Here is a 23824-nt window from a genome sequence, read left to right as displayed (position 1 = left end):
GATGAGAATCTATAACCACAATCACTGACCCCCAGAAGTTGTTTCTGAGGTTGATGAAGCACAGTTATTAATTCCCCCTGAATTAATTATAGCTTTGGAAACATCTTAATGGAAGAGGGCTAATGCAGCACACAGCTGGGTAATTTTAGCAGAACAATTGAGGGTAAGCAGCTTACTCAAGGGTACTGCAATAGGAGGTGAGACGCAACCCTACAACCGTTGGGTCCGAAGGCAGGGGCTCTAACCACTACACTACCAGCTGTCCCGTTACTCAGCATTACTCGGGTCCTGCCAGTCTCTTCGGGAAACAAAATTGTGATGCAACAGTTCGCTTTGCAGCCCACTCCTGGTTCTCACTATTTACTTTGCGGTGAGATTCCCTTCACGCTGACCCCTCTATGTTTGACACGAGACCCAAAGAGCAAATCAAGAAGCAACCAGCTGCCTGTTGTTCAGCCTCGCCTGTTACCCGGTCCTTCCTCCGCTGACGTTCGGAGCATCGCTTTCTCCGCGCTGGCTGGCGCTGGACCACCGAGCTGTCACGGATTTACCGCCTTGATGTCCACGCACTTTGATCACTCTCCACACCCTGCCTGAGGCTCCATCCTCATCCCCTCCGCAGCAATTCTCCGGGGCCCTCGCAGCTTTCATCGATGGCTCTGCTCCGGCGCGCCTCGGTGGGCTCCTGCGCTCCGTAAGAACTGCGCGCTCAGCCGCCGCGACTTTCTGAGTACCACAGTAATCTTTTCAGTTCAGTTTCACTTACTGACACCCGCCGCAGAAGGAAAAACAACATTTGTTTACGGCCTCTTTCTTTGCTCCGGATCACTTTAAATTCCTGTTTGTGTTTAGTGAGAAATATAATCTGCAGATTGAGATTTAAGAAGGGCATCGTCAAACATTTCGACCCAAAGTTTTTTGAAGTGCGGAAATACATTTTGACTTTTTTTTCTATTAATAGTTTTCATGTTTTTAATCGGAGTTAAGAGATTCTGTGATTTTTGATGTCAAAACAAACCCGTGGGACAGAGAAGTACATTTATTTATTTAGCTGATGCTTTTCACCAGAGTGACTTACAATTATTTACAGCTGGATAATTTTACTGCAGCAATTCAGGCTGCGTACCTTGCTCAAGGATACTACAGCTAGAGGTAGGATTCAAACCTGAAACCTTAGGCTCCAAGGGCAGCACCTCAACAAAAAGCATCCTAGTATGCATGGCAGAGAAACTGGAGAACAGGAATGCTTCATTATGAGCTGGTAGTGTAAAGCCAATCACCCAGAGCAATGCGGTAACTGAACAGAAGATTACCGTACCCTAGAACAATAATTTGAAGTAGGTGGCACAGCAGGCAGCACTGGAGCATCACAGCTCCAGCCCTGTGTGTTCAAATGTGGGTTCTAATCCAACTCTGGCAATGTGGACTTTGCATGTTCCCCCTGTGTTTGCATGGGTTTGCTTGGGCTGCTCTGGTTTCCTCCCTAAGTCAAAAGATGAGTGCTTGAGGTTTACTGGTAATTTGCCCTTTGTGTATGTGAATGAGTGTGTGATTGCCCTAAATGGATTGGCATCCCAACCAGCGTGTACCCTGCCTCATGCCCTACACTTCAGGGATAGGCTCCAGACCACCACGATCCTGCACTGGATAAGCATTACTGAAGATGGATGCGTGGAGTAATTTATAGCATTTGGTTTGGATTACACAAATAAACCAAAATAATATCTTGTACTTCGGTCCGAGTTTTGGAGGAACCTAAACAAGGAAAACTAATTTAGAGGTCATCGGGGGAAATATAATTATTTTCTTTGTCTATAACTGTTATTCGGCTGACAGCTTTGTCCAAGGCAAATTACAGCACTGAGTTTTCTCACTAAGACACCCACGGTGATTTACTCAGTTGTTTATAAGTCCGTGCTAGTTTGTACTCTGTGAAACACACCCACTTTGCATTGTGTGATAGATACACACATCCACACACACACATCCACATTGTCTGAAACCACTTGTCCCGGGCGGGGTTGCGGTGAACCAGAGCCTAACCCGGTAACACAGGGCGCAAGGCCAGAGGGGGAGGGGACACACCCAGGACGGGATGCCAGTCCATCGCAGGGCACCCCAAGCGGGACTCGAACCCCAAACCGACACATCCATCCACTGAGATTTTACATACACGCTGAGGTCGGTAGAATACGGCAGGGGGACGTGAAATTCCACACAGACAGAGCTGGTTTGGGTATCAGGCCCACTACCAGAGCCCAATAGCAGGGTATACGCTAAAATCACCAGTACTCGTGTATTCTAAATCTTCACTGCTTGAGGACCAGTGTATCCATTTTTTTTACAAAATTGAAAAGTTAAGCTTATATTTTTTATAGAAAGACAGTGTTTGAGAGCTTATGTGTTTCGCAGTATAGGAGTGTCGGCTCTACTCCCTCGTCTGAATCTCAGCCTTTCTGGGTCTCTCACGATTATTTTTGGCACCGGACTCTCTTGTGTTGTCCTGCTTCTACAGCCAGGCTGTGGTCCCTAAGCCCATATTTAGCCAGGATCTGCCTTTGTGAGAGCGACAAAAATTGTAGTGTTGTCTTCACTGGCTGCTCCGCGAAAAACAGAGCACATTCCTCTCCTATAAATCATGTTACCAAAACTCTCATTCCATTAAATCCTACGAGACCTCGACCTCCAGACAAGACTAAAGTCTGCGAAGGTGGCAGGACATTCTGCTACACGGCACGACGCGACAAAATGACCTTCCTCAAATATTGAAATATTTGCTCTGCTGTGAAACATGAAAAGAGTGCGCAGCAAGGTGGTGAGCAGTTTTTAGGAACGCCTGTCAGGTGTCAATAGCCTAAGGTTAGTGCATTCATTGCTCACAGCTGCTTCCATTAGACCCACAGGCTGCAGGTTCAAATCCCACCTAGTTTACATTGCATTTATTCATTTAGCAGATACTTTTCTCCAGAGTGACTTCCAACGAACTCTGTGTAGTGTTACCTGCCCACACACCTTATTCACCGTGGTGACTTACACTGCTAGATACACTACTTACACTGGGTCACTCATCCATCCATACATCAGTGGAACACTCGCTTTCTGTCACTCGCTCACCAATCCAGCTGGACAGCATGTCTTTGGACTGTGGGAGGAAACCAGAGCACCTGGAGGACACCCACACAGACTAAGCGAGGATTGACCCAATGTCCTCTCGTACCACCCAGGTGCTGTGAGACAGCAGTGCTACTCGCTGTGCCACCCAAAACCTCTGGCTGTAGTACCCTTGAGCAAGGTGCTTACCACGAATTGCTCCAGTAAAATTACCCACCTGTATAAACAGGTAAGTAATTGGAGGTACCTTAATATTGTAAGTTGCTTTGCAGAAAAGTATTAGCAGAATATGTAAAAATCTCTGAGTTTCAGTTGTAATTCTTGTCCCTTGTTTACTTATGATCACACACACACACATTGGCTAAGGCCACTTGTCCCGAGCGGGGTCATGGTGAGTTGGAACCTAACCCAGCAACGCAGGGTGTAAGGCTGTAGGGGGAGGGGACATATCCAGAACGGGAGGCCAGTCTGTCACAAGGCACCCCGAGCAGGACTCAAACCCCAGACCCACTGGAGAGTACGACCCATCCAAACCCGCTGCACCACTGCGCCCCCTCTACCTATGATCATCTTGATTATTAAAATCAATGCCTGTCAAGATACACACACACACTATCTGAAATTGCTTGTCCCATGTGGGGTCGCAGGGAACCGGAGCCTAACCCGGCAACACAGGGCGTAAGGCTGGAGGGGGAGGGGACACAGCCAGGACGGGACACAAGTCAAGACATCATTTCAATAATTGAGCCATTAAACATCAAACATTCACTTCAGCAACCACTTATTGCACGAAGGACATGTTGATTGAGCAGATCTTGGGAAGGGCTGGACGAAGGGCGGGGCGAAGATCAGGGTGAGGAGGGCTGAAGGGTGGGCCGAAGGGCAGGCAAATGGTGGGCCAAAGGGTGGGGCGAAGGGCGGGGCGAAAGGTGAGCCGAAAGGTGGTCCGAAGGGTGGGCCGAAGGGTGGGCCGAAGGGCGGGGCGCCACCTTGATGACACAGCCGTCCATATAGAGGTACTTGTCCTCATTCACTCACTTTTAATAAGGGCAAATTGCAGTCAGCAATCTGTCTGAACAGCACATCACTGAATAGCGTGATAAAAAAAGCACTCCCAGAAAAAGAAAAAAAAAAACATTAAAGAGCTATAGCTGGATTCAAAGCACCAAGCCCTGCAGTCATCATACCTTGTCATACTGATATTTTTCTGAAGAAACCCGTAACACTGAGATATTTTGACGGAAACTCGCATCAGCCGCTCGTATGCGTATTATTGCAGAGCGATGCCGAACGTTAAACCGTCAAGCATAGCTCTCTGATTTTAACTTAACCACCACAACCGCAGAGACTGAGGTCCAAAAATTCACGTGTCGGATAGGAGCGTCCAACGGAAGAGTCCTTCTTCCAAGTGGAAGGGCCACGTTTTTACTTTAAAAGTCTCCAACTGAAAAGAAGGGGATATCATTTTGGAGTTTACATCAAAGCAGCATGTCGGATTTCTTTCTGGAGGTCCTAAAGGCACGATTTCATCTACATTTCACATTTTTTGTTCCTCTCAGAAACCACTTTCCCAACTGTACCCTTCGGTTTTCCCCGAAACATCACTGGTGATCGGAAGAAAGGCCAAACTGGGGCTGAAGGAGTCGCATCCTAACAGCGGTTAAGGTCAACATGTTTCCTTCACTAAATTAGAGGGTTGTTTAGGGGACAGCTGGGAGTGTAGTTGCTGTAGGTTAGAGCTGCTCCCTTTGTACCCGAAGGTTGCAGGTTTGAAACCCACCTCCTTCTATAGTACCCTTAAGAAAGGTACTTACACTGAAAGTTGCTCCAGTAAAGTAACCCAGCTGTGTAAATGGGTAAATAACCGTAAGTCCCTTTGGAGAAAAGTGTTAAACGAATGTCTAGCTCACAGTTTTACTCCAAGCAACTAACTGTATTATCATGACGATAGTGCTAATACAGCTGTTTGTTGCTGCTAAAGAGGAGCACATCTGTGACAGTTGCTGCATGAAAGCTCCATATTCTGACATCATCCTCTCCCTGCTTCTCCGTTAGGACTTATCGCGGAGTCCCTTCACCCTTCGGCTTGACACACACACAAAGTCCAGTGCGGGTATTAATGCTGGGTTATCCATTTCCAGAGAAACCTTTCATTCCCTCCCTTCTGCTCCTGTCTCATCTGGGGGAAGTGCTGTGCTGGCGGGGCCTCGCTCTGCGTACACCCGGTGTTTTTGTTGTCGGCTGTAACTGGCAAATGCTACGCCGCAGCTAAATTCCACTGCAAACCACAAGAAACTGTAACAGCAGTGGCTCGAGGACTAAAAACAGCCCCAAGTTCACCTACAGATGACACACAACACAAAGCACACACACACACGTGCAGTAAATACAAGAACAGACATATAAATAAATGTAGGAACAGCTGACAGTGTGGTGGTCTGAGCTGCTGCCTTTAGACCTAAAGGTCACAGGTTTGAATTTCACCTACAGCAGTAGGACCCTTGAACAAGGTACTTACCTTAAAAATCCCTCCAGCAAAATTACCCGGCTGTATAAACTGGCAAGTAGTTCTAGGTAGCGTCACATTCCAAAGTCACTTTGGAGAAACATGTGAGCTAAATGAATAACTCCTGTATAGAGAAATATGCCATTCACCATAAATAACTTAAATAGTCCTAATACAGGGGCTCAGTGGTCTGTAGCCTATCCCAGAAGTGTAGGATGTGAGGTATGGTACATAAATAGAAATACATACACAATTCTAATAACATATTTCTTATTCACATTTGGCTGAGAAATATTTGATGGTTCCTAAAATGCTTTCGTAAATTCTGAATTTAAACTTAAAAACTGTCCACTCTCCTAAAAAGTATAAAACTGCCCTCTAGGCCTGGAGCATCACTTGCCATGAAGGCTCCAAAATACTTGGTTTGCTGTTCTGAGTCAGTCTCTGGGGTGCAGCCAGAGGCCTGAATGAGATGGTATCTTTCCCTAAATGTGGAGGGTGGGGAATACGCCCTGCAGTAGAGGAAAGCGCTGGAAAGTTGCTGAAATATTAAACTGCAGAGCGTTGCCTTCCTTAGAAGCTCAGGTGTTTTTTCATTCCCCTTCCACAAAGACCCTCTTTCTCTCCACTGCCCTGAGCTCGCAACACCAGAGGAGAGAGAGATTTTCACACCACGAGGGAAGCAGCTTTAGGGGGAAACTTACACCATGTGGCGAAAACACTTTTAAATTACACTTGAAATCACATGAAATCGATCGACGGGCTGCGACTTGCGAATTAGTGTCAAAGCGTTTTGGTGATAGTGTTTAAAAAGAGGCTTTATACATGTACTGTTAAACACAAAAAAAGGAACAGGATCAAAAGCACACATGCACATAAAGCTATGAGAATTCATGGCTCATAGAATGTCATAATTCACAGAATTTTACAAAAACCAAGAGTTTCCAAGAGTTCCCAAAATTTCCAAAAGTTTAAAACTGGCTGGCTGATGTCAAGGAAATTACTGATTCACTTGTCCTACTGTCGCCCTTCTGATTGTTATTAGCTGTAATACCTTTAATCCAGCCGGCCTGTTTCATAGATCTCAAATGTAACCGGTTAAAGAGAAGAGTGGAAAAACGCTCTGCCCTCGCTGGCACCGGCCTCCCCCATTTGTATGCCAGTGACGGCAACCCTCTATCATCTGAGACACAGACTGCCCTCTCGGCGGTTACCCCCATTCCCAAAGCCTTGTTCCACACCCAATTCTATACTTTTCCCAAAAGCTGAACCGTGACCATGATACCGTCCTACCTGACAACCGAAAACAATCTGACAAACATCTTCCACTGAAGCCAAAACACACCAGATCAATCACCGCACAGCCCCACACAGAGATCAGGAGCGGTGAGACCAGCACAAAGTCACCAAACCCCACAACTCTGCGTGACACCAACACCCCGAGAAGGTCTAGGTCTTACACTGTGTCTGCATCTATTATCTAACAACCACATTTCATTTATTGTTCCTTTATTCTTGATGCTTCAAAAGTCTTTAACCACCACCAGCTTTGCCACTAAAGACAGTGAAGTGGCATAGTATTTGTGTGGTCTTACAGGTGTTTTGTGCATTTGCTGTGTGTGTCTGTGATGTCAAAAAGTGCAGTCCTTACCTCGCTCACCACCAATGTCCCCTGTCCCTGTCCCTGTCCCTGTCCCCTGTCCCCCGTCCGGGACTGCCGAATCCTGCTCACACTCGTAGGGTGTCGTCCGCACCCCAGAGAAGTGTCTTTTACAGTTTCTAAACTTTACGTAAACACCCCAAGGAAACACTTCCCTCCCAGTTTGCTAAGTTTGGCCAAAATAGTCCATATGATGGAAGAAAAACTATTACAGGTTCCTCCTTGGGGGGGTGGTGGAGGGAACACACAGCAACACTGACATCTAGCGGTCACAGCGACATCCAGCATCGAGCCACTTCGGCCCCAAAACGATCTGAACATGTTTCTCCGCCTGTACTGCACCACGTCTTGTTGCATGGAGACAACAAGTATCTTTACTTTTCCTTAATACACAAGTTAAGTTACCAGGAAGCAGCTTTTTCTGCTTCCAAGACACGGAGGCATCTCTTATTTGGAAAGACTCAAAATGAAAAAACACGTCTATTTTTAGTGTTATAAAGTTATTTTATTTGCCTTATATTATTATTTTTCAGTACTTGCTTGCTATACCATATATACCATTACTATACTATTGCAATGCTTATAGTATTGATATAAACAGTAATTATAAAAATATTTAATATGAATATATGCGGCAAAAACCAATCATGCTGATTCACACCACACGACAGCATTGGTAGCTAATGTCACTGTTCTAGAAGCGGGGCGAGTTAACAGAACTCAATTTCATGCTTACAGTGCAATTCAGGCTCTTATAAATAATGAACACTGGAAACATTGTGTCGCGCGGCCTGGGAGGAGCTTCATTGAATGACAGAGACGTGTTGGTGTCAGGAGAGCCCAGTTTAGCAGCTTAGTGCGGCCAAAAATAAGTATTTTCCATTTGGCTGGGGATTTTTAATTAAAGTAACGAATTTAAATGAATGATACATGAGTGCAGTTTTAAAAGACAAATATTCTGAGAGAAGTTTTAGAAAATTTTCTCCAAAAAAACTCTTTCTTATTTGCATAAATAGGCCTGCGTACGTATCCCCGCCCTTCCTGGTTCAGGATTGGTCAAAACTGGTGGGTGGGGCCTACGTAAAGCCAAACTGGCACTGGCCATTGGTGTATAGCAAATGGACGTATTTCCGTGGCTCCGCCTGCGCCGAAGCGCGCCTCCGTCTCCTTCGGCCGCGCTCTCGGCTTCTCGTGGCTTCGAAATTCCTCCGTTGCACGCGCACTGGTATAAAAGGACCCCCCGCTCAGCAATTCGTTATGTCAGTGTCGAGCAACCCGGACAAGCGGCAGAAGATGGAGTCGGCTTTGGACCAGCTGAAGAAGTACACCGTGGTGGTGGCGGACACCGGCGATTTTAATGGTAATGACGGGTGAAATTACTCGGGCCTCGCTTTCCCGACCAACTTGGTCACCGCTACTTCCTTGAAAGCGAATTGCACGACGACGCACCGCGACGTTCGTGTCCGAAGAGTCCAGTTCAGTTGCAGCCCTCGCTTGTTTTCGTGCCTGAGCCTGAGGCGGTCGCCGAGTGTGGGCTGTCACTTCCGTCCGTTCGAGGAGCCGAGTCGGGCCTTCGTGTGCAACCCCGGACACTCGCAGCGATTCCTCCGACGTACATCTCGTAATAGTACGTCTTACAGATGGAGCTCGTATCTCCTGCGTACTTCGCCTTTCACAGCTGGGCTCGGAGACAGGCTGTTAAAATCGGGCTCGCGGTTAGCCACCGATTCGCTCTCATTAATAAGCACGATTATTCGCGCTGAAGCACCGCGCTGCTCCACCTGTATCATATGGAATGGAACGCGGCTAATGGGTGTGTCAGTGGCCTCTCTGCCTGCGTCGCCGTGACGGTGCGGCTTTATTTCCTCGCATGAGCGCGCGCCCCACGTCTCTCTGTTCCGCGCGGAGCTTCGCGAGGCGCCCCACGTCGTCCGAGGGTGACACGCGCCGAGAAACTAAATGCCGAGCCGCGTACCGCGGGGCTCCTCATAACCTCCCCTATGATCATGCGGGAGAAACCACCTCGCTGTGGAACCCAAGAACAAATGTCTAAAGGCAAAACCCTGCAGCTCACTTTTGTTTGCAAAAGTAAACCGTTAGGATGCTGTGTCACGATGACAGGGGGAGTCTGGCGCGCGAGGAAATAAAACGCCTCAGGCCTGAACATTTCTACACCACACAGTGTGTGAAACGATGAAACTCGGTGCAATGGTCACGTTTTCACCCGTAATGCAAATATAATTTTCGACGAAGTGCTTTAAGTAAATGTGTATTACGTGTGCTGTACTTACAAATTCAGCTCTTGGAAGAGTCCCTGTAGGTATGAGGTAAAGTGACCTGTATTAATACGATGTCACTTCAGAAACTATACAGACAAACTTAAAATGAGGGAGAATGTATCGAACTTCCTGTGCTTGTCCTCCTGAACTGAACTTCTTCAAGAACAGATGAACTAGTCATACATGCATCTACATTTATGATACTTCCCTCCAAAGTAACTACTTAATTTATACAGCTAGGTAATCTTCTGGATCAGTTTTGAGTAAGTACCTTGCTCACGGGTACTACAGTTGAGGGTATGATTCAAACCAACAACTTTTGAGTCCAATGACAGCAGCTCCAAGCACTCTGCTACTAGCTGCCTGTTGCTGATCTAGTCTTTTCCTTCTAGATGTGTACAGTAATGCTCAGTGTGGTAAGTTATACTTGATATTGCTCATGTCTTGGATGCCTGTTGTGTTGAGTAACAAGATCTCTTCAGGAAACTTGGAGGCGGTACTGTAACCATATTCTGGACTGGTGCGATAATGCAGTTCCAAGTGAGTCTCATTTAAACCAGTTATGAAGGAGGGTCTGGTGTGGGATTTGTGTTGCAGGGATCTGATGGTCAGGGATGTAACAGTATATGTATGCCTGGCACTCTTTTTAAAACTTAATCTGCTTCCTAAATGGATTCTGGCAACTGCCAGGAGTGAGTTAAATGAGAACTTTAACCCTTATGGTTTTTGATGAGCTTATTTCAGGAAATAAGCCTCCAGTCCAGACCAAAGCCTGTGGAAACTTAACATGGCTGTGTCCCTTACATATTGTAACTGACTGACTTCTCATTTTGAAAAGAACTAACATAATTTTTCGAAATGCTTGTTGCACAACTCGCCGTCATTGTGAAATGTTCCTGGTTAAGGTCGGCGAATAGAAACAGATGAAAGACCATAGTAATGCAAATGGTGTGACTTCTAGAACACCATAACCCCTCTAGCTCTCTATCAAGGTTTTGAAAGTCTCACAGTAAAGATTCCACTTGTGCCCCCTGGGCACAGCTGCCACCTTTACCTCTGTTTTTGTAGCTATATTCATCAGGGTGAAGTGTGCAACAAGGGCCAGGAACACAAAAGATCAGCTTCTGCTGATGGTATGAGGAGGCAGCTTTGTGATGTTACACAGTGGCAGATGACAGGATAACTGGGAATTCTGGGGGAGCCCTGGGTGGGAGAAGAGTAGTTTAGTACAATTAGCTTATTTATTTTTAAGTCATGACACGGTGTAATGTGTCGTGTTCATCTGAGGTTGTATTTACCTGATTTTTAGACCTGCTAAGGACCAGATAAGATTATGTCATATGTAAAACCATAGAATTCTGAGGGTGTACTTTTTCACATGACTATCTCCCCCCAGACACAGTTCTACTGTTATCCATGTCATGTCACATGTAGAGTAGTGTAGCTTTCCTTTGCAAAGGGTGGGGACAGCTGTGACATCAAGCCTTGGTCTAATTTGTGCTGAATCACTGTTCCATTTGTGGAGTTTTGTTTGTTTGTTCTTTAGGGTGGCTTTTATTTGCTTTTTCTTGAGACAAAGGGGGGGGAAATCATATACAGATAAACACTTGCACTCCCTATTTTTCAAAACTTACTGTTTTGGTGTGTGCAAAAAGGAGACATGAAATCCAGTTAAGCTGCCAGTAATGATGGTCACTATGGTGACCTGTTGCTTCTGGGGAGTTTCTGCAGTGCTTTTTCTGCTAATAGTGTGAATATGTGTATTAGTATAAAGACATTGCATGTTGGTCAGTGCTGAATGGGCATTTGCAGGAACACTTTTGTCTCCCCCACTTCATTCAATGTCAACTTAAAAAGGCTTATTTATGGCAAATACTTCTAAAGCAGATGGATCATTAGCTCCTATAATCTTGTGACCTGGGGGTAGAGTAACTTGAAATTGAAGAGGATGTTTGCAATTCATTTTCAACAGTTAAGTCTAGGTGCCAGTATATGGGAAGTGGTGATAGGACTACAGAAACAAGTGTTTTATATGAAATTGTCCCAGTGATAAGCTAGTATGTCACCAGTGGAGTAAAATCTTAAACTTTCTAAGAACAGAAAGGGAGTGGAGCCTGCAACTCTGGATTTTTCTATTGTGATAAAATTCCCCTTGAAGGTGGAATAAGGTGTTTTTTCTATGCCCTGCAGCAATTGAGGAATATAAGCCCCAGGATGCCACAACAAATCCCTCCCTCATCCTGGCAGCAGCAAAGATGTCTGCTTACCAACATTTGCTGGACCAGGCCATCAAATATGGCATTGCTAAAGGCGGGTAAGACCAGTAGGTGTTTGGTATTGCCTGTTGTCACAGTTGATGTCAGCACCTTCAGATGGCTCAACTGGCATCTATAATATGATTACAGAACTGAGGAGGAACAGGTGACCAACATCATGGACAAGCTGTTTGTGAGTTTTGGCCTGGAGATCCTGAAGAAAATTCCTGGGAGAGTCTCAACTGAGGTTGATGCCAGGTTTGACCTAGTTGACTAGTGACTGGCCAAGAACATTTCTTCTCAACAAACCATTGTTCAGCTGAATGCATGTACTGTCAGCTCATCTCAAACTCTCCTTGTTTTAGGCTATCTTTTGATAAGGATGGAATGGTGTCTCGTGCACTGCGGCTCATCTCCTTGTATGAGGAGGCGGGTGTGAGCAAAGAACAGGTTCTCATCAAGCTCTCGTCCACCTGGGAGGGGATCCAAGCTGGCAGGTGTGTATTGTTTGTACCTGTATGGAATGTGTTCTGGTCATGTTTCTGCAAGGTTCTGTATATTCAATAGGTTAAATCATACACAGGAAGACCTGTGTACAGCATCTGTCAGGTTGTATTGATGGAGTTGTTCTGAAACTTCAAAACTGCTGAAATTTGAGCATTTAGTCCAAGTTCTTCCACATGTGGAATATGCCTTCAGTAAATGCATCTGTGAAAGGCTCAGTATGGCTTTGCATGTGCTTCTCCACAGAGAACTAGAAGAAAAGCATGGAGTTCACTGCAACATGACGTTGCTGTTCTCCTTTGCCCAAGCAGTAGCCTGTGCAGAGGCCCACGTCACCCTCATTTCACCATTTGTGGGCCGTATCCTGGACTGGTACAAGGAGAACACAGACCGCAAGAGCTATGAACCCAATGAGGACCCGGGTACTTGCCATATTAAGTGTATAGGGTGCTTTTGATGGCTTTACTAGAGTGCTGTGAAATATTTGCTTCCTTTTCAGTTTTGCCCCCTCCTGTGAATTTCATAATATCTTCTGTTTTGGCAATATATGAATAGAACCAGAGTTGTCTTTTCCTTAGAGTGGAATACAGCAATTTACAAGTGCTGAAAACTGCCTTTAATCTCTAATCCCCAATTAGTCTTCTATTAGGAAAAAAATGATTTTGGACCAAGTATGTCAACCATTAAGCTGCCAAGATGGATTTATAGATGCATTCCAATACAAATTGGACCTCAACTTCAGAAATGTATAAACAAGATTACACAAGTGACTCTGAACTAGTCAAACCATAGTGGGAACCATGCTCATGAAGTGGGAAAGGGTGGAACAGTGATTCTGTCTAGGAATGGCTGTCCTTCCAGAATCTCCATGCACAAACCATGAAATCACTGAGCTCAAGGAACCCTAGAACATCCAGGGAATTGCAGGCTATTGTTACCTGGGAAGTTGGCTTTCTTTTTACAAATGGACAAAAATGAATTGCAGTTGAAGCCACTGCTCACTAAAATAACAGCTTTCTGCTTGCTAAAAAGCTCCTGTAGGAATGTCAAGTGGGCTGATTCAAGTGTAGGTTTTTTAATTTGGCCCTGTTTGAAAACCAAGCACAGCTTGCTAGGACCCTCTATCAAACATACTACTGCTGTCCCCTCCACAGGTGTGGTGAGTGTGACCAAGATCTACAACTACTACAAGAAGTTTGGCTACTCCACAGTGGTGATGGGTGCCTCCTTCCGCAACAAAGGGGAGGTTAAGGCCCTAGCTGGATGTGACCTGCTCACAATCTCTCCAGCACTCCTGGCTGAGCTAAACCAGGACCACAGCACTGTGGTGCCCACCCTCACAGTACAGGGAGGTAAGGGCCATATAGTTCAGCTATCATGGGGTCCATATCAGTGCTGCATGATAGCAATATGACAACACACTACCTTATACATGGTTCTGATTACATGATTGAACTAGAGTCCTAAAAATGAGATTATAGTAAATGGTGTGGAATATGCAAATATTTGTGTTCATTTTGAATTGAAGTCCTGCACAAGTTTCCCACCAAATTGGGAGCATTTTTGGGGGGGGGAATGGAACATCCTACCAATTTCTTTAGAAATTGGTCAAGTATCTTGAACACATCTTTGTACTGTACAAGGTTGCCATGTACCAGAAGCTACAAGGTGGTATAGTTGTGTATTTTATTCCCCCCTCAACCACTCCTGTGCATTAGCAAAAGCTGCTGACCTGGAACAGCTGCACCTGGATGAGAAAGAGTTCCGTTGGCAGCACAATGAGGATCGCATGGCTGTGGAGAAGCTGTCTGATGGGATCCGCAAGTTTGCTGCTGATGCCGTGAAGTTGGAGAGCATGATCAAGGTGAGACTGCACAAAGACTTCTTAGACTCCCTGCAGTCCAAATTTTCAGATTAAAACTCTCAGTTTCTACTAGGGGAAGCAACCTGTATTTACATGCCCAGCCTGTCTTGTCAGTAAAACCAGTTCAGATACAATAGATTTTAAGACCAAATTCAGCTCATCCAGTTTTGGCTACCCATATCAAATAGACAGACAATCCTGTGTAGGATACAGGATGAATCCCTCACCAGTCAGCACTGAATACAACCTCATGTAGACTTCATTTTAGTTCTTATACAGTACATTTGTATTCAACTATGAACAGGTGTCAAATTGCATAACTGAAAAATGAAGTTCTCCCCCTCTCTCAATTTGATATGGTAATCTTTTAATCTGTTACAATTAATTCAATTGACATTTTGTCATTTAGCTCTCACTTTGCCAAAGCAAGTGAGAATGTTAAACTATTTACAATTTACCCATTTATACAGCTGGGTAATTTTACAAGAGCACTTTTAGGGCAAGTGCCTTGTTCAAGGGTATTACCACTAGAAATGGGAACCAAACATGCAACCTTTGGGGTCCAAAGGCAACAGCTCCAACCTTGACATTACTAGCTGCCCTTCATTCAGACTTGACATGAAGGAACATAAGTCGGTGTCAATCTCCAGACAATCCCATTGTCTGTGACTCTTAGACATGTGAGGATTCTTTCCACCATGGGGGTTCTACCAATTTGTGTAGTTTGGCTGCTAAACTTACACCAGATACTGACAAAGTATAATGGAAACATCTTCTGGGTACTTTCTAGGTGTAACATTTAAACTTGCTGACATCACATGGAGGGACTGCAAAATCACCATCTTCATGCCCTTTCCAGCTGGGGTTTCTATTCTAGCAGGATGTTTGCCCCAATTCCAGAAAGTTTAACTGCAGGTCACTTTTTCCTCTACAAGAGAAATGCTCTAAATTGGATTGTAAATTTAACTAAACTTGGAAATCACTGTCCTTAAAACAGTCATAACCCAACAAGTGCATTCACAGCTACAGCCAAGACTTGTACAGAACCTAATGTATAAATGCAGGCAGATTACTTTTTAAAAAGTAGCTCATGCTGTTGAAAGAGACCAGGAGATGAACATGACAGGCTAACTGGGACAAGAGCAAAGCAGGAACAGTGGATAGCACTAGCTTCCTATATAGATAATGTTTCAAGTTCCTTTTTGATTTACCAGCTGTAACTGCACCCTCAAACCCAACCAAACCAGTTCTGTAACCCTGGTAACTTCATAGGTTTGACTTTAACAGAGGTGATTTCTTGCATCACACAATTCAATTGGCAATAAATGATTGTTTTATACTACTGATACTGCATGCACCCCCCCCCCCCCATTCTTCTCTTCTAGGAGAAGATGATGAATGTGAAGAATGGTCAGTGAGGAAGACTTGAACTTCTAGAAGTGGGAAGGTTATTTGGAACACCAGTGGGCCAACTCATCCTCATACCAGTATGGACAGTGATCCTATGAGCAGCCCCTCCCTGTTAGAGGGCAGGGGTGTACATTAGGTAATTCCTGGGTAAAGCTGAAGAACCCTGCTGTTCCTCTACAAATGAGGACCCTCCTGGGTTTTGTTGATTTGATTAGAAGTGGCCCCAGTCCAGGTTTCTCTTAACAAAAGGATTCCCATGATACTCCTTCCACAGGCACATTCCATAGGACAGGAACTTTTTTACTGTCTATTTTGTAAAATTAATAAACTGTCCATGTTGCCTCACTTGTTTAAGTGCCTTTACAGAAAAACACAACTAAAAGCCTAAGGGTCCAGAGGGTGCTAGTTCTACAGTGTTGCTTCTAGTTCAGTCCAGTTTAGGTGTCAGAATAGAGAGCTGATATCAAGATAGTTTACCATTTATAGTTGTCTCCTGGGGAGACCTTAAAGGCATTTATAGGCAACTAGCTGGTCTCCTAAACTTTGCTGAACTGCCCACTTGAGAGTTCCATGGCTGTAGAGTTGAAAGTAGCCTTTCTGACATGTTACAGAGAGGGGAATGACAAGCACCTTTCTCTGTACACAGTACACTAAAGGGATAAAATGATTCCTTTTGTGTTTGTCAGGGTTCTGTTATAAGGTAAATGAGTGAAAGAACTAATCTATTTGTAGGGGATGGTTTGTAGCAGAGGCTGAAAGAAGCTTCAGAAGATGATTTAATCAAAATGGCAAGAAACATACAGGCAGGCTTGAATCATGATGCTATACATATCTTTGACATATGCATAGAACAGTTATGACTGCAAATTGTGACATCAAGCTGGACTTGATTTCAGAACTGTTTGGTGTGCTGAAGGTGGGTGTTCACTGACACACTCAAGAGGGAGTTGCTCCCCAGAGTAATAGCAGCTCTCTACCCACATTACAGCTGCTGTGCTGCAGATGACCTTGAAATTTACATAATTAGTGCTTTCAGAAATAATGTTTTCATACAAAGCCACAGACTTAATACATTCAGTTCACATACCCATTTTGAGAAGCAAATGGGTGTTAGTGAAGTTCTCTGGCCAAAGGATGACTTTGCATTCAACAGTGAGCGCAGCAGCTGTCCTTGCTGCAACTGCAATGTAATGACACTGGTCCCTACAACAATTCACTAAATGCAGTACTTGAGAAATACATGGGTGACAAAGTAATAGTTTGTAGTTTTTCTCAAATGAACTGAGAAGCTGAATTTACTTTAGAGCCACTACTCAGCTCTGAGTACAAATAAACTTATTGCATTGGACTGTGGAGTTAGAATGATTAAAATGCCAGTATTGCACAGAATTCTTAGTCAACTCTCCCCCAGACATTCCCGAATGTCCCATAAATGTGTTAAAATCAGATGCTCTGCAGGGGTGGGTAGGCATCGTTTACATATCGCAAGGAGACTGACTGTTCTTGAAAATTAGCTCAGACTGCTGTGGAGAAATTCACAAAAAGTATTCAGAACAGTTACTCCTCTTCCTACTTTTCATATAATTCAACACAAATGTGTGCAGACTGCTCCTATTCATAAGTGTAAAGTCTAGAAAATGACTCAGGTCTGGCCCTAGATTGTTAGTCAAAATGTGTTCCTAATCCAAAAAAAAAAAAATTAACCACTATCAACTGTCTGAAGAGCATAGACAGCTAATGCTGAATATACTCATCCCCAATATCAAACATTATTTGTTCCTGAAAATCTATCCAAAGGGCAAGTGTCTGGATAGAAGATTAAGGAATATGTATCATTTATTTCTCATGAGAAATGTATAATCTATTCCCAGTGGACCAATACTTGTTGGAAAATGATACAAATCAAATCATACACATTAAAATTCCAAGATTTATTTTTAAAAACTAATCAGATTAGTTGACAGTATTGTCAAGTCTCGTAAGCATCGCTATCCGTGTAGTTGTGACTGAAGCAGGTGTTTGGATACAGTCTTCTCGACAATGGAGTGCATTATTCACAAAAAGTTTCCTTATACAGAAGAGGTGCTCGCTCATACCTACTAACTCAGCTTTGTCAGGTTCACAGTGGTCTGGAGCCTATCCTGGAATCGCTGGGCACCGGGCTAGTCAGGGTACACTCTGGGCAGACCAAGTGCGTTGCAGGGCAACAGAGATGCAGTAATACAAGACTATTTTCGATAGTAGATTTGCCTACTGTGAAAGGGACGTACAAGTGTACTGCAGCTGACGTGATTTAAACAGAATGTCCAAGTGGGCAAGAAATTCCCGAAAGCAAACTGCTGCCACAGTTTATATCCAATGTAATGTTAAAATGGTAAGGAAATTTATACTACACTTAACATGCAAGATTAGTTTTCACACTTTTCATCATGTCAACACAAACAGCCCAGATTTACATTTATCTAACCAATGCCTTTGTCAAAACCAACTTGAAATGTCAGTTCTGTACACAAGCCTCATGTAAGTTCCTTCAACATTAATGGAGTTATCTATTTATGCACCTTACCATGATTTACCCCTTTATAGAGCAGGGTATTGTAATGGAGCAGGGAAAGACCCTAATAAGGACACCCCTGCTCCATCTCTTGGTGGATTTTTATTTTGTTTATATTTTCATAAGGTTTATCTTTTATTAAATTTACAATTTTTAAAAAATGCCCATCCACTGGAACGGGTTATGGGTCCAAGCAGGAGGCATGTATGGTCAGAGACATTTCTACATTTCAGATATGGTCCACTTATGAGTCAAAGCCTTGATAATCACACATAGAGCCTTTGTACTAGGATGTCTGGTACAAATCTTGGAAGTTGCACTTAACTATATATCTCTATGGGGATGAGTATACAGATTGCATATATAGGCTTACACTGAAGCCCAGAACTGGTGGAAACAAAGGGCTCAGCTCTCCCGTCTTTTGTGAGAGCTATTTCCTTTTGCTCCATCTGCCTGTACACACAGCACATACAGCTGTGTTCTGGCTCTGGACATGGCTGAAACCAAAAAATGGAACGCTCTGTTTTGGTGAAATGGATGGATGCTGGGATTGATCAAAATAATGATATTCCTCTCCAGACCAGAAAACCTGCGAACCGAGTCAACCACAATCACATTTCCATCAATTGTCTCTGCGGTACAGGGGTAGTGCTTCAGCTTATCCCCAAATTCTGTACAAATTTTTGGAACCTCCTCCAAAGTTGAGCAGAGAACAGCAATATCATTTGGAGAATTCCCTTTGCTCAGGAGCCTTTTTACAGTTGAAATGAGTTCAGAATGAACATATTGTGGAGCTACTGATCTCTCCTCAAAGTAACCTTGGAAAGCGTGCATGCAATGTTTCTCCCTCGTCATCTTTTCCAAGTGTTTCTGTATCTCTTCACCTTGTGCTCTTGTAAATTCAGCCTCTCGAATTCTGTTAAGTACTTCACAAACTGCACTGTGAATTGCCACACTGTTCCTCAGAGACTCTCTCAAGATGATCTTATTGGGCTGTTTCGAGGGTAATGGTAGTCCACTAGGCAGTGAGTGACTCTGCTGAAAATAGTCCAGGAAAACCCAAAACACACCTCTCTGTTGCTCCACCATATCTTTGGCTTTCTTATACCAGTCTCCATCTTCCCGACGAAAGTTCTGAGCTTCATCAACAATTACATGCTTCACTTCTGGAAAGTTCCATCTCATAAATGTTTTCCGTGTCACACTTTGACAAATATTTAAATTCCTGAAAAGAAACAAAAAAAAGTATTGAAAAGTCCTGTTTAATTCTAATGATTTCTGAGGAATGCAGTGTTCTAATGAAAAAAATTTGGAAACTTACTCTATGAATTTTTTCAGGGGTACATTCTCACAGATATAAAGGATATTACTTGTTTCACATCCAAGTTTGTTTTTAATTCTTCTCATCAATAAGGTTGCAATGACAGTTTTCCCAGCTCCAGGGTAGCCATGAACAAACAATTCTCTCATATCTTCAAAGTCATATTTTTCCTGAATGATGCAAAACTGCTCAGCTGTGAGCAAGTTCAAGAACTCTGACCCCAGCATACTGCTCAGAGCTGAGGTGAAGCTCATCACCACAATCACCAGTGCTTGCAGCAAGGCTTTTACTGTCTTCATGTTGCTCAGCTTGTAGCAATCAGGATAGCGAGGCTCCGGCATGGATTCAAGGCTGCCCCACTTAGTCAAGATTGGTTTTCCAGTCTCACAGTCCACCAGCTGTGGGATTATGCAAACCCATTCCAGATAACCTCCTAGATTCACCAGCTGCTGCTTTAGGTGAAATGCAACATCCCTGGAATATTCCCGCAGAGCTTGGCTTTCATTCTTCACCACACAGTAAAGTGAAGGTGTGCTCTGCTCTGAAACCAGCAAGGCTTCACACAAGACTTCCTGGTTCCCTGGTCGGTTTATGTCAACTGCCCAGCTATTGGAGAAAATTAGGGTTCCTCCACCAGACTGCAGCTTCACCAGGTTTTCAAGCTTTGGATACTTTTGAAATAGGCGTTCCTTCAGCGGATCAGGTCCAGTTGTTATGATCTCCGGATGGACTACGGAAACAAATTAAGTTTTTCTGTAAGCGATGGTATCAAGACAGATTAACTGCTTGAGTGTCTGCACCGAAAGTTTTTTACATGATGTGAAATGCACCTTTGATTACTAAGAATTGGATGTTGCTTTAAAGAAAAGCATCGGCAAATGATACATATAATTCACTGATTATTTCACTGTTTATATAAGCTGTGAAAAAAATAAGAACGACTTACCAGGAAACAGGTTCTGCTGCAGTTCACTCAGATGGGCATCTTTGATACCATACACTGGCTTACACCTTGGTGGAGCAGCCCCCAGACTTAGGATATTATCAAATTGGGAGCAAAGCTCTTTATCTGTACGACAGAAAAAGCACAGGACCTCAAACTCACATTTTACAAGTCACATTCAAACAAAGTTATATTCTGCTTTGAGGAAAAGCACATGCTAAATGAATAAATGAAAACCATTTGGATGAGGTCTACCTGGATCGGTAAGGTGCATCTTCTCCAGCCAAACTCCGGCCTTTATCGGGCACACCTTGTCATTTTCAATTTCCCAGGATTCGGGATGGTTTTCAAAAATGGCACAGCAGAACACTGGAATATGTATGGCCACAACATGAAGCTGAGAAGTGGCTCCTTCCTCAAGAACCTTGAGGATGCGTACCTCCACAGACCAGTCATTTTCCTGGGTACACTGCGAAGTATGAACTAAAATGACCTTGCGCCACATCTTTCCAATTTTGGTCTCTATGAGACTGCAGTCCAAATTCCTGCCGCATCCCACGACTTTTTTTGTTTTGTCATCAACACCAATAAACATATATCCTCCATCTGTGTTTGCAAAGGCACTTACATATTTTGGAACAATTTCTTCTAATCTTTTAATCATGTTTTCAGATCCAAATTGTTTTAATTCAACATTAACACTTTCACCAAATGACAAAACTTCTCCAAGCTGAACCTCCTGTCTTGCATACAGCTCCTGGGCAGATTTTTTTATTCCATTATTGCCAGATATCATGCGGCGTCTCTTTGGGGCAGGACCTTCTTCCCGGCACTGTGCCAGTGTCTTTTTCCATAAAAATTTTTCTAACGCGTTGGATTCAATAGTTGAAGTAGATGATCCAGATCTTTCTCGGAGACCCGTGTCCACACAACAAAGCCGTGGCCGATGACCAACAGAATTCCAAGATTTTACAAAAACCTGCAAAATTGCACCCTTTTGTAAGAACTCAAAATAATCTTCAATAGTTGAGGGATTAACTAAGTCTTTCAAAGTACTTTCTAAATCTTGCCCTATACCATTTTTGGCATAGCTGTATTCATGATTCTCAATTTCTGCAGAGATAATCCCACCCCCAGAGTTCAGCAGAGCAACTGCCGCCATTATAATTCTGTCATGCTGCTCCTGCCTTTTAGCCTTCTGCAACCGACGTCGGCCCTCCTCGCCGAAGGTTATCTTCCCAGCAGCGAGTACCTGATCAGGGTACTCACTGGACAACACTGCCAGTTTTGATGGATCCATTTGGTTGAATAATCTGTAAAAAATTGAATTTGGAAATACATGTCTGCAGCTGTTGGTTTATATTATTGACATAAATGTATTACTAAAGGGGCAAAATCTGTAAGAACACAACCCTTCAAAATTAAAGTGCATCCAAAAATGATACAGAAAAATAAGGACAGAGTTTAACAGTTTGAAGCATAACCTGTGTTCTTTCCCTCCAATTACAAGCCCTTGTCCTTAAGAGACATCCTAAAAGGTTCTTTAACTGAACTAATTCAAAGAGCAGTTCAGTCTTACGTCAAAAGAATTTACTAGCAGTTTCTGTAACTCACAACCAACGTTCACCCTGCTCTAGATCTGGCCACAGTCATTTATCGTGCTTTTTTATTCCTTTTTTAAATTGATCACAGGTCATAATAAATACCAAAACAGGGAACTGAGACCGCGCATGCGCGTGCACGGGGCTGTTGTGACAATCTGGTTAGCGCGAGCTCCTGGGAGCGGGAGAGTCCGTCAAGCGACGCCGATTGTGGCTGTCATCTAAGTTTATTCATTATTATGATAGAAGAGTTATAGAGTTATTATAGAAGAGATATACAGTAAGCAAAGTGCCTTTATCAAACGACAAGCATACGGAGCCAGTGAGTGACGCGCCCCTTCAGGGGCTGTGTGTGTTAGTCACCAGTCCTGACAGACGTTACACCAGTAGCAGTACAAATACATATAAAAAGCATTCGTCCGCTTCCTGTCAATTTCTTTCAATTAATTTTCCTATAAACTTACGCCAACTTTTGGTCAAAATTACGTTTGTAATTTCGAGACGCGCTATATATTTTAAGTGTTTAATCATATTGAAATCAAGTGGAAGGGTAACAAACTAGGTTTACTAAGAGTCACATCTGCAGCCATGTCTCTTTCTCTATCAAGTAATGCAAAAATAGTATTTTTGCTGAGATGTGTACGTAGCTTTGCTTTGGACAAAGCGTAGTAAATGAATAAATGTAAATAATATAAAAGTCCCGAGGATGTTTTGTTTTCGTTGAACAAGCAACTAATTGACCTATCTGTATGTTCCAAAGGGAAGCAGCAAATAATTAAAAGTTTGTTTAAAAGGCGCATCTGTACCTTCTTCTTCTACAGCGATCTTACTCCGATACTGCGCGGTCGACGAACTATCGCCTCAAAGGAAAATTGTTTGTTGACCACAACGATTTGAATTGCCGCTTTCTTCCACTACTGCTTTTAGCCAATCATCTTTCACCTTGGCCCTAGCAACAGGTTGCGCATGCGGACTTCTGCTTTTTTGAGTACGTGGTTAAAGAGCCCTTCCTTTTCCCGCCTTTCACGTGGTTTTTAAAGGCAACTCCTACTTCAGGCAACGAAAATTCGCGAAGGTAGGCGGGGCGTAAGGGTGCCTCTGGATTTGAAGCCTTTACGGTTTAATCACGCGACAGTAGTTTCGATTCAAAATGTTTTCATAGTGATGCTGCACTTAAAAATGCAACTTGTCCTTTACCTATCAGCTTAAAGCGTGTATTTCATTAACTACATGTGTTAAACGCATTCTGTTTGAAGGAAGATGATGACAGACGTGGCCTGTGTGTCTCAATCAATCAATGTGTCCATCAGCACTGGCTTTGCTTTATTATATTACTGTGTTGATTTACAGAAAAATTGAATTAGGGTTTTCAGGCCCGTTCCTGGAAAGCTTGTGCATTTCTGTTTTTGTCTTTTCTTTCTGAATGTGCAACATGCACCTGCTCTTATAGTGTAAGTCAACCTTTGTGAGGTTCAGATTTATGGAAATGCAAACATTTTAATGTGTCCCCTTAGTCCAAGGACCCACCCCCACCATCCACTGGACACCACCTTCTGATCGGTCCACAAAGCCCGAGCATCAAACTGATCAGGTATGGGGGTGGTCTTTCTTCCAGGCAGCTTGACAAGTCAGAGGAGGTGCAGAGAAGTTCGCTTTTGCGTCCTGTTGGAGCCCTTTGTGAGGTAGCACCTTTGGGCAAATATGTGTACGTACTTGAGAAGATATGGTGCTTTATTTATGTATTATACATGTTTTCCACTCTCTTGAATACAAATACACCAATGATTACTTAATTTTGCTTTTTTTTTTTTCTAAA

The 23824-nt window shown here is 43.6% G+C and overlaps 3 protein-coding genes across 3 annotated transcripts in view; 1 reads left to right on the top strand and 2 right to left on the bottom strand.

Moving 5' to 3' along the window:
- The window catches only part of tspan4a (tetraspanin 4a), a 58085-nt gene extending 50708 nt beyond the window's left edge, over positions 1-7377 (bottom strand). Inside the window, exon 1 of the mRNA XM_018763771.2 lies at positions 7269-7377. The gene's annotated coding sequence lies outside the window, so the exon portion shown is untranslated. The remainder of the gene's footprint in view (positions 1-7268) is intronic.
- Positions 7378-8404: 1027 nt separating this feature from the next.
- Positions 8405-15930, top strand: taldo1 (transaldolase 1). The gene is made up of 8 exons (XM_018763934.2): positions 8405-8637; positions 11747-11870; positions 11962-12069; positions 12177-12308; positions 12562-12737; positions 13470-13667; positions 14034-14179; positions 15565-15930. Exons 1-8 carry the CDS (start codon positions 8535-8537, stop codon positions 15595-15597), a joined length of 1020 nt encoding a protein of 339 aa, XP_018619450.2. The 5' UTR covers positions 8405-8534; the 3' UTR covers positions 15598-15930.
- On the bottom strand, positions 15796-22884 carry LOC108941240 (schlafen family member 9-like). Its single transcript, XM_029256357.1, has 5 exons — positions 22820-22884; positions 20663-21722; positions 20411-20533; positions 19465-20194; positions 15796-19368 (listed from the first exon to the last, which is right to left on the bottom strand). The coding sequence occupies exons 2-5, from the start codon at positions 21705-21707 to the stop codon at positions 18549-18551; spliced, it is 2718 nt and encodes a 905-aa protein (XP_029112190.1). The 5' UTR covers positions 21708-21722; positions 22820-22884; the 3' UTR covers positions 15796-18548.
- Between the last annotated feature and the right edge of the window lie 940 nt (positions 22885-23824).

Source organism: Scleropages formosus, chromosome 11, assembly GCF_900964775.1.
Source record: "Scleropages formosus chromosome 11, fSclFor1.1, whole genome shotgun sequence".
NCBI lineage: Eukaryota > Metazoa > Chordata > Actinopteri > Osteoglossiformes > Osteoglossidae > Scleropages > Scleropages formosus.
This window is presented reverse-complemented; position numbering and strand designations above follow the sequence as displayed.

Coding starts and splice junctions, on each gene's coding strand:
- taldo1 (XM_018763934.2), top strand. CDS start 8,535: ATGTCAGTGTCGAGCAACCCGGACAAGCGGCAGAAGATGGAGTCGGCT. Junction 11,871..11,961: donor TATGGCATTGCTAAAGGCGG/GTAAGACCAGTA, acceptor ATATGATTACAG/AACTGAGGAGGAACAGGTGA. Junction 12,070..12,176: donor TCAACTGAGGTTGATGCCAG/GTTTGACCTAGT, acceptor TCCTTGTTTTAG/GCTATCTTTTGATAAGGATG.
- LOC108941240 (XM_029256357.1), bottom strand. CDS start 21,707: ATGGATCCATCAAAACTGGCAGTGTTGTCCAGTGAGTACCCTGATCAG. Junction 20,534..20,662: donor GATGCACCTTACCGATCCAG/GTAGACCTCATC, acceptor TCTGTCGTACAG/ATAAAGAGCTTTGCTCCCAA. Junction 19,369..19,464: donor CCCCTGAAAAAATTCATAGA/GTAAGTTTCCAA, acceptor GTTTCTTTTCAG/GAATTTAAATATTTGTCAAA.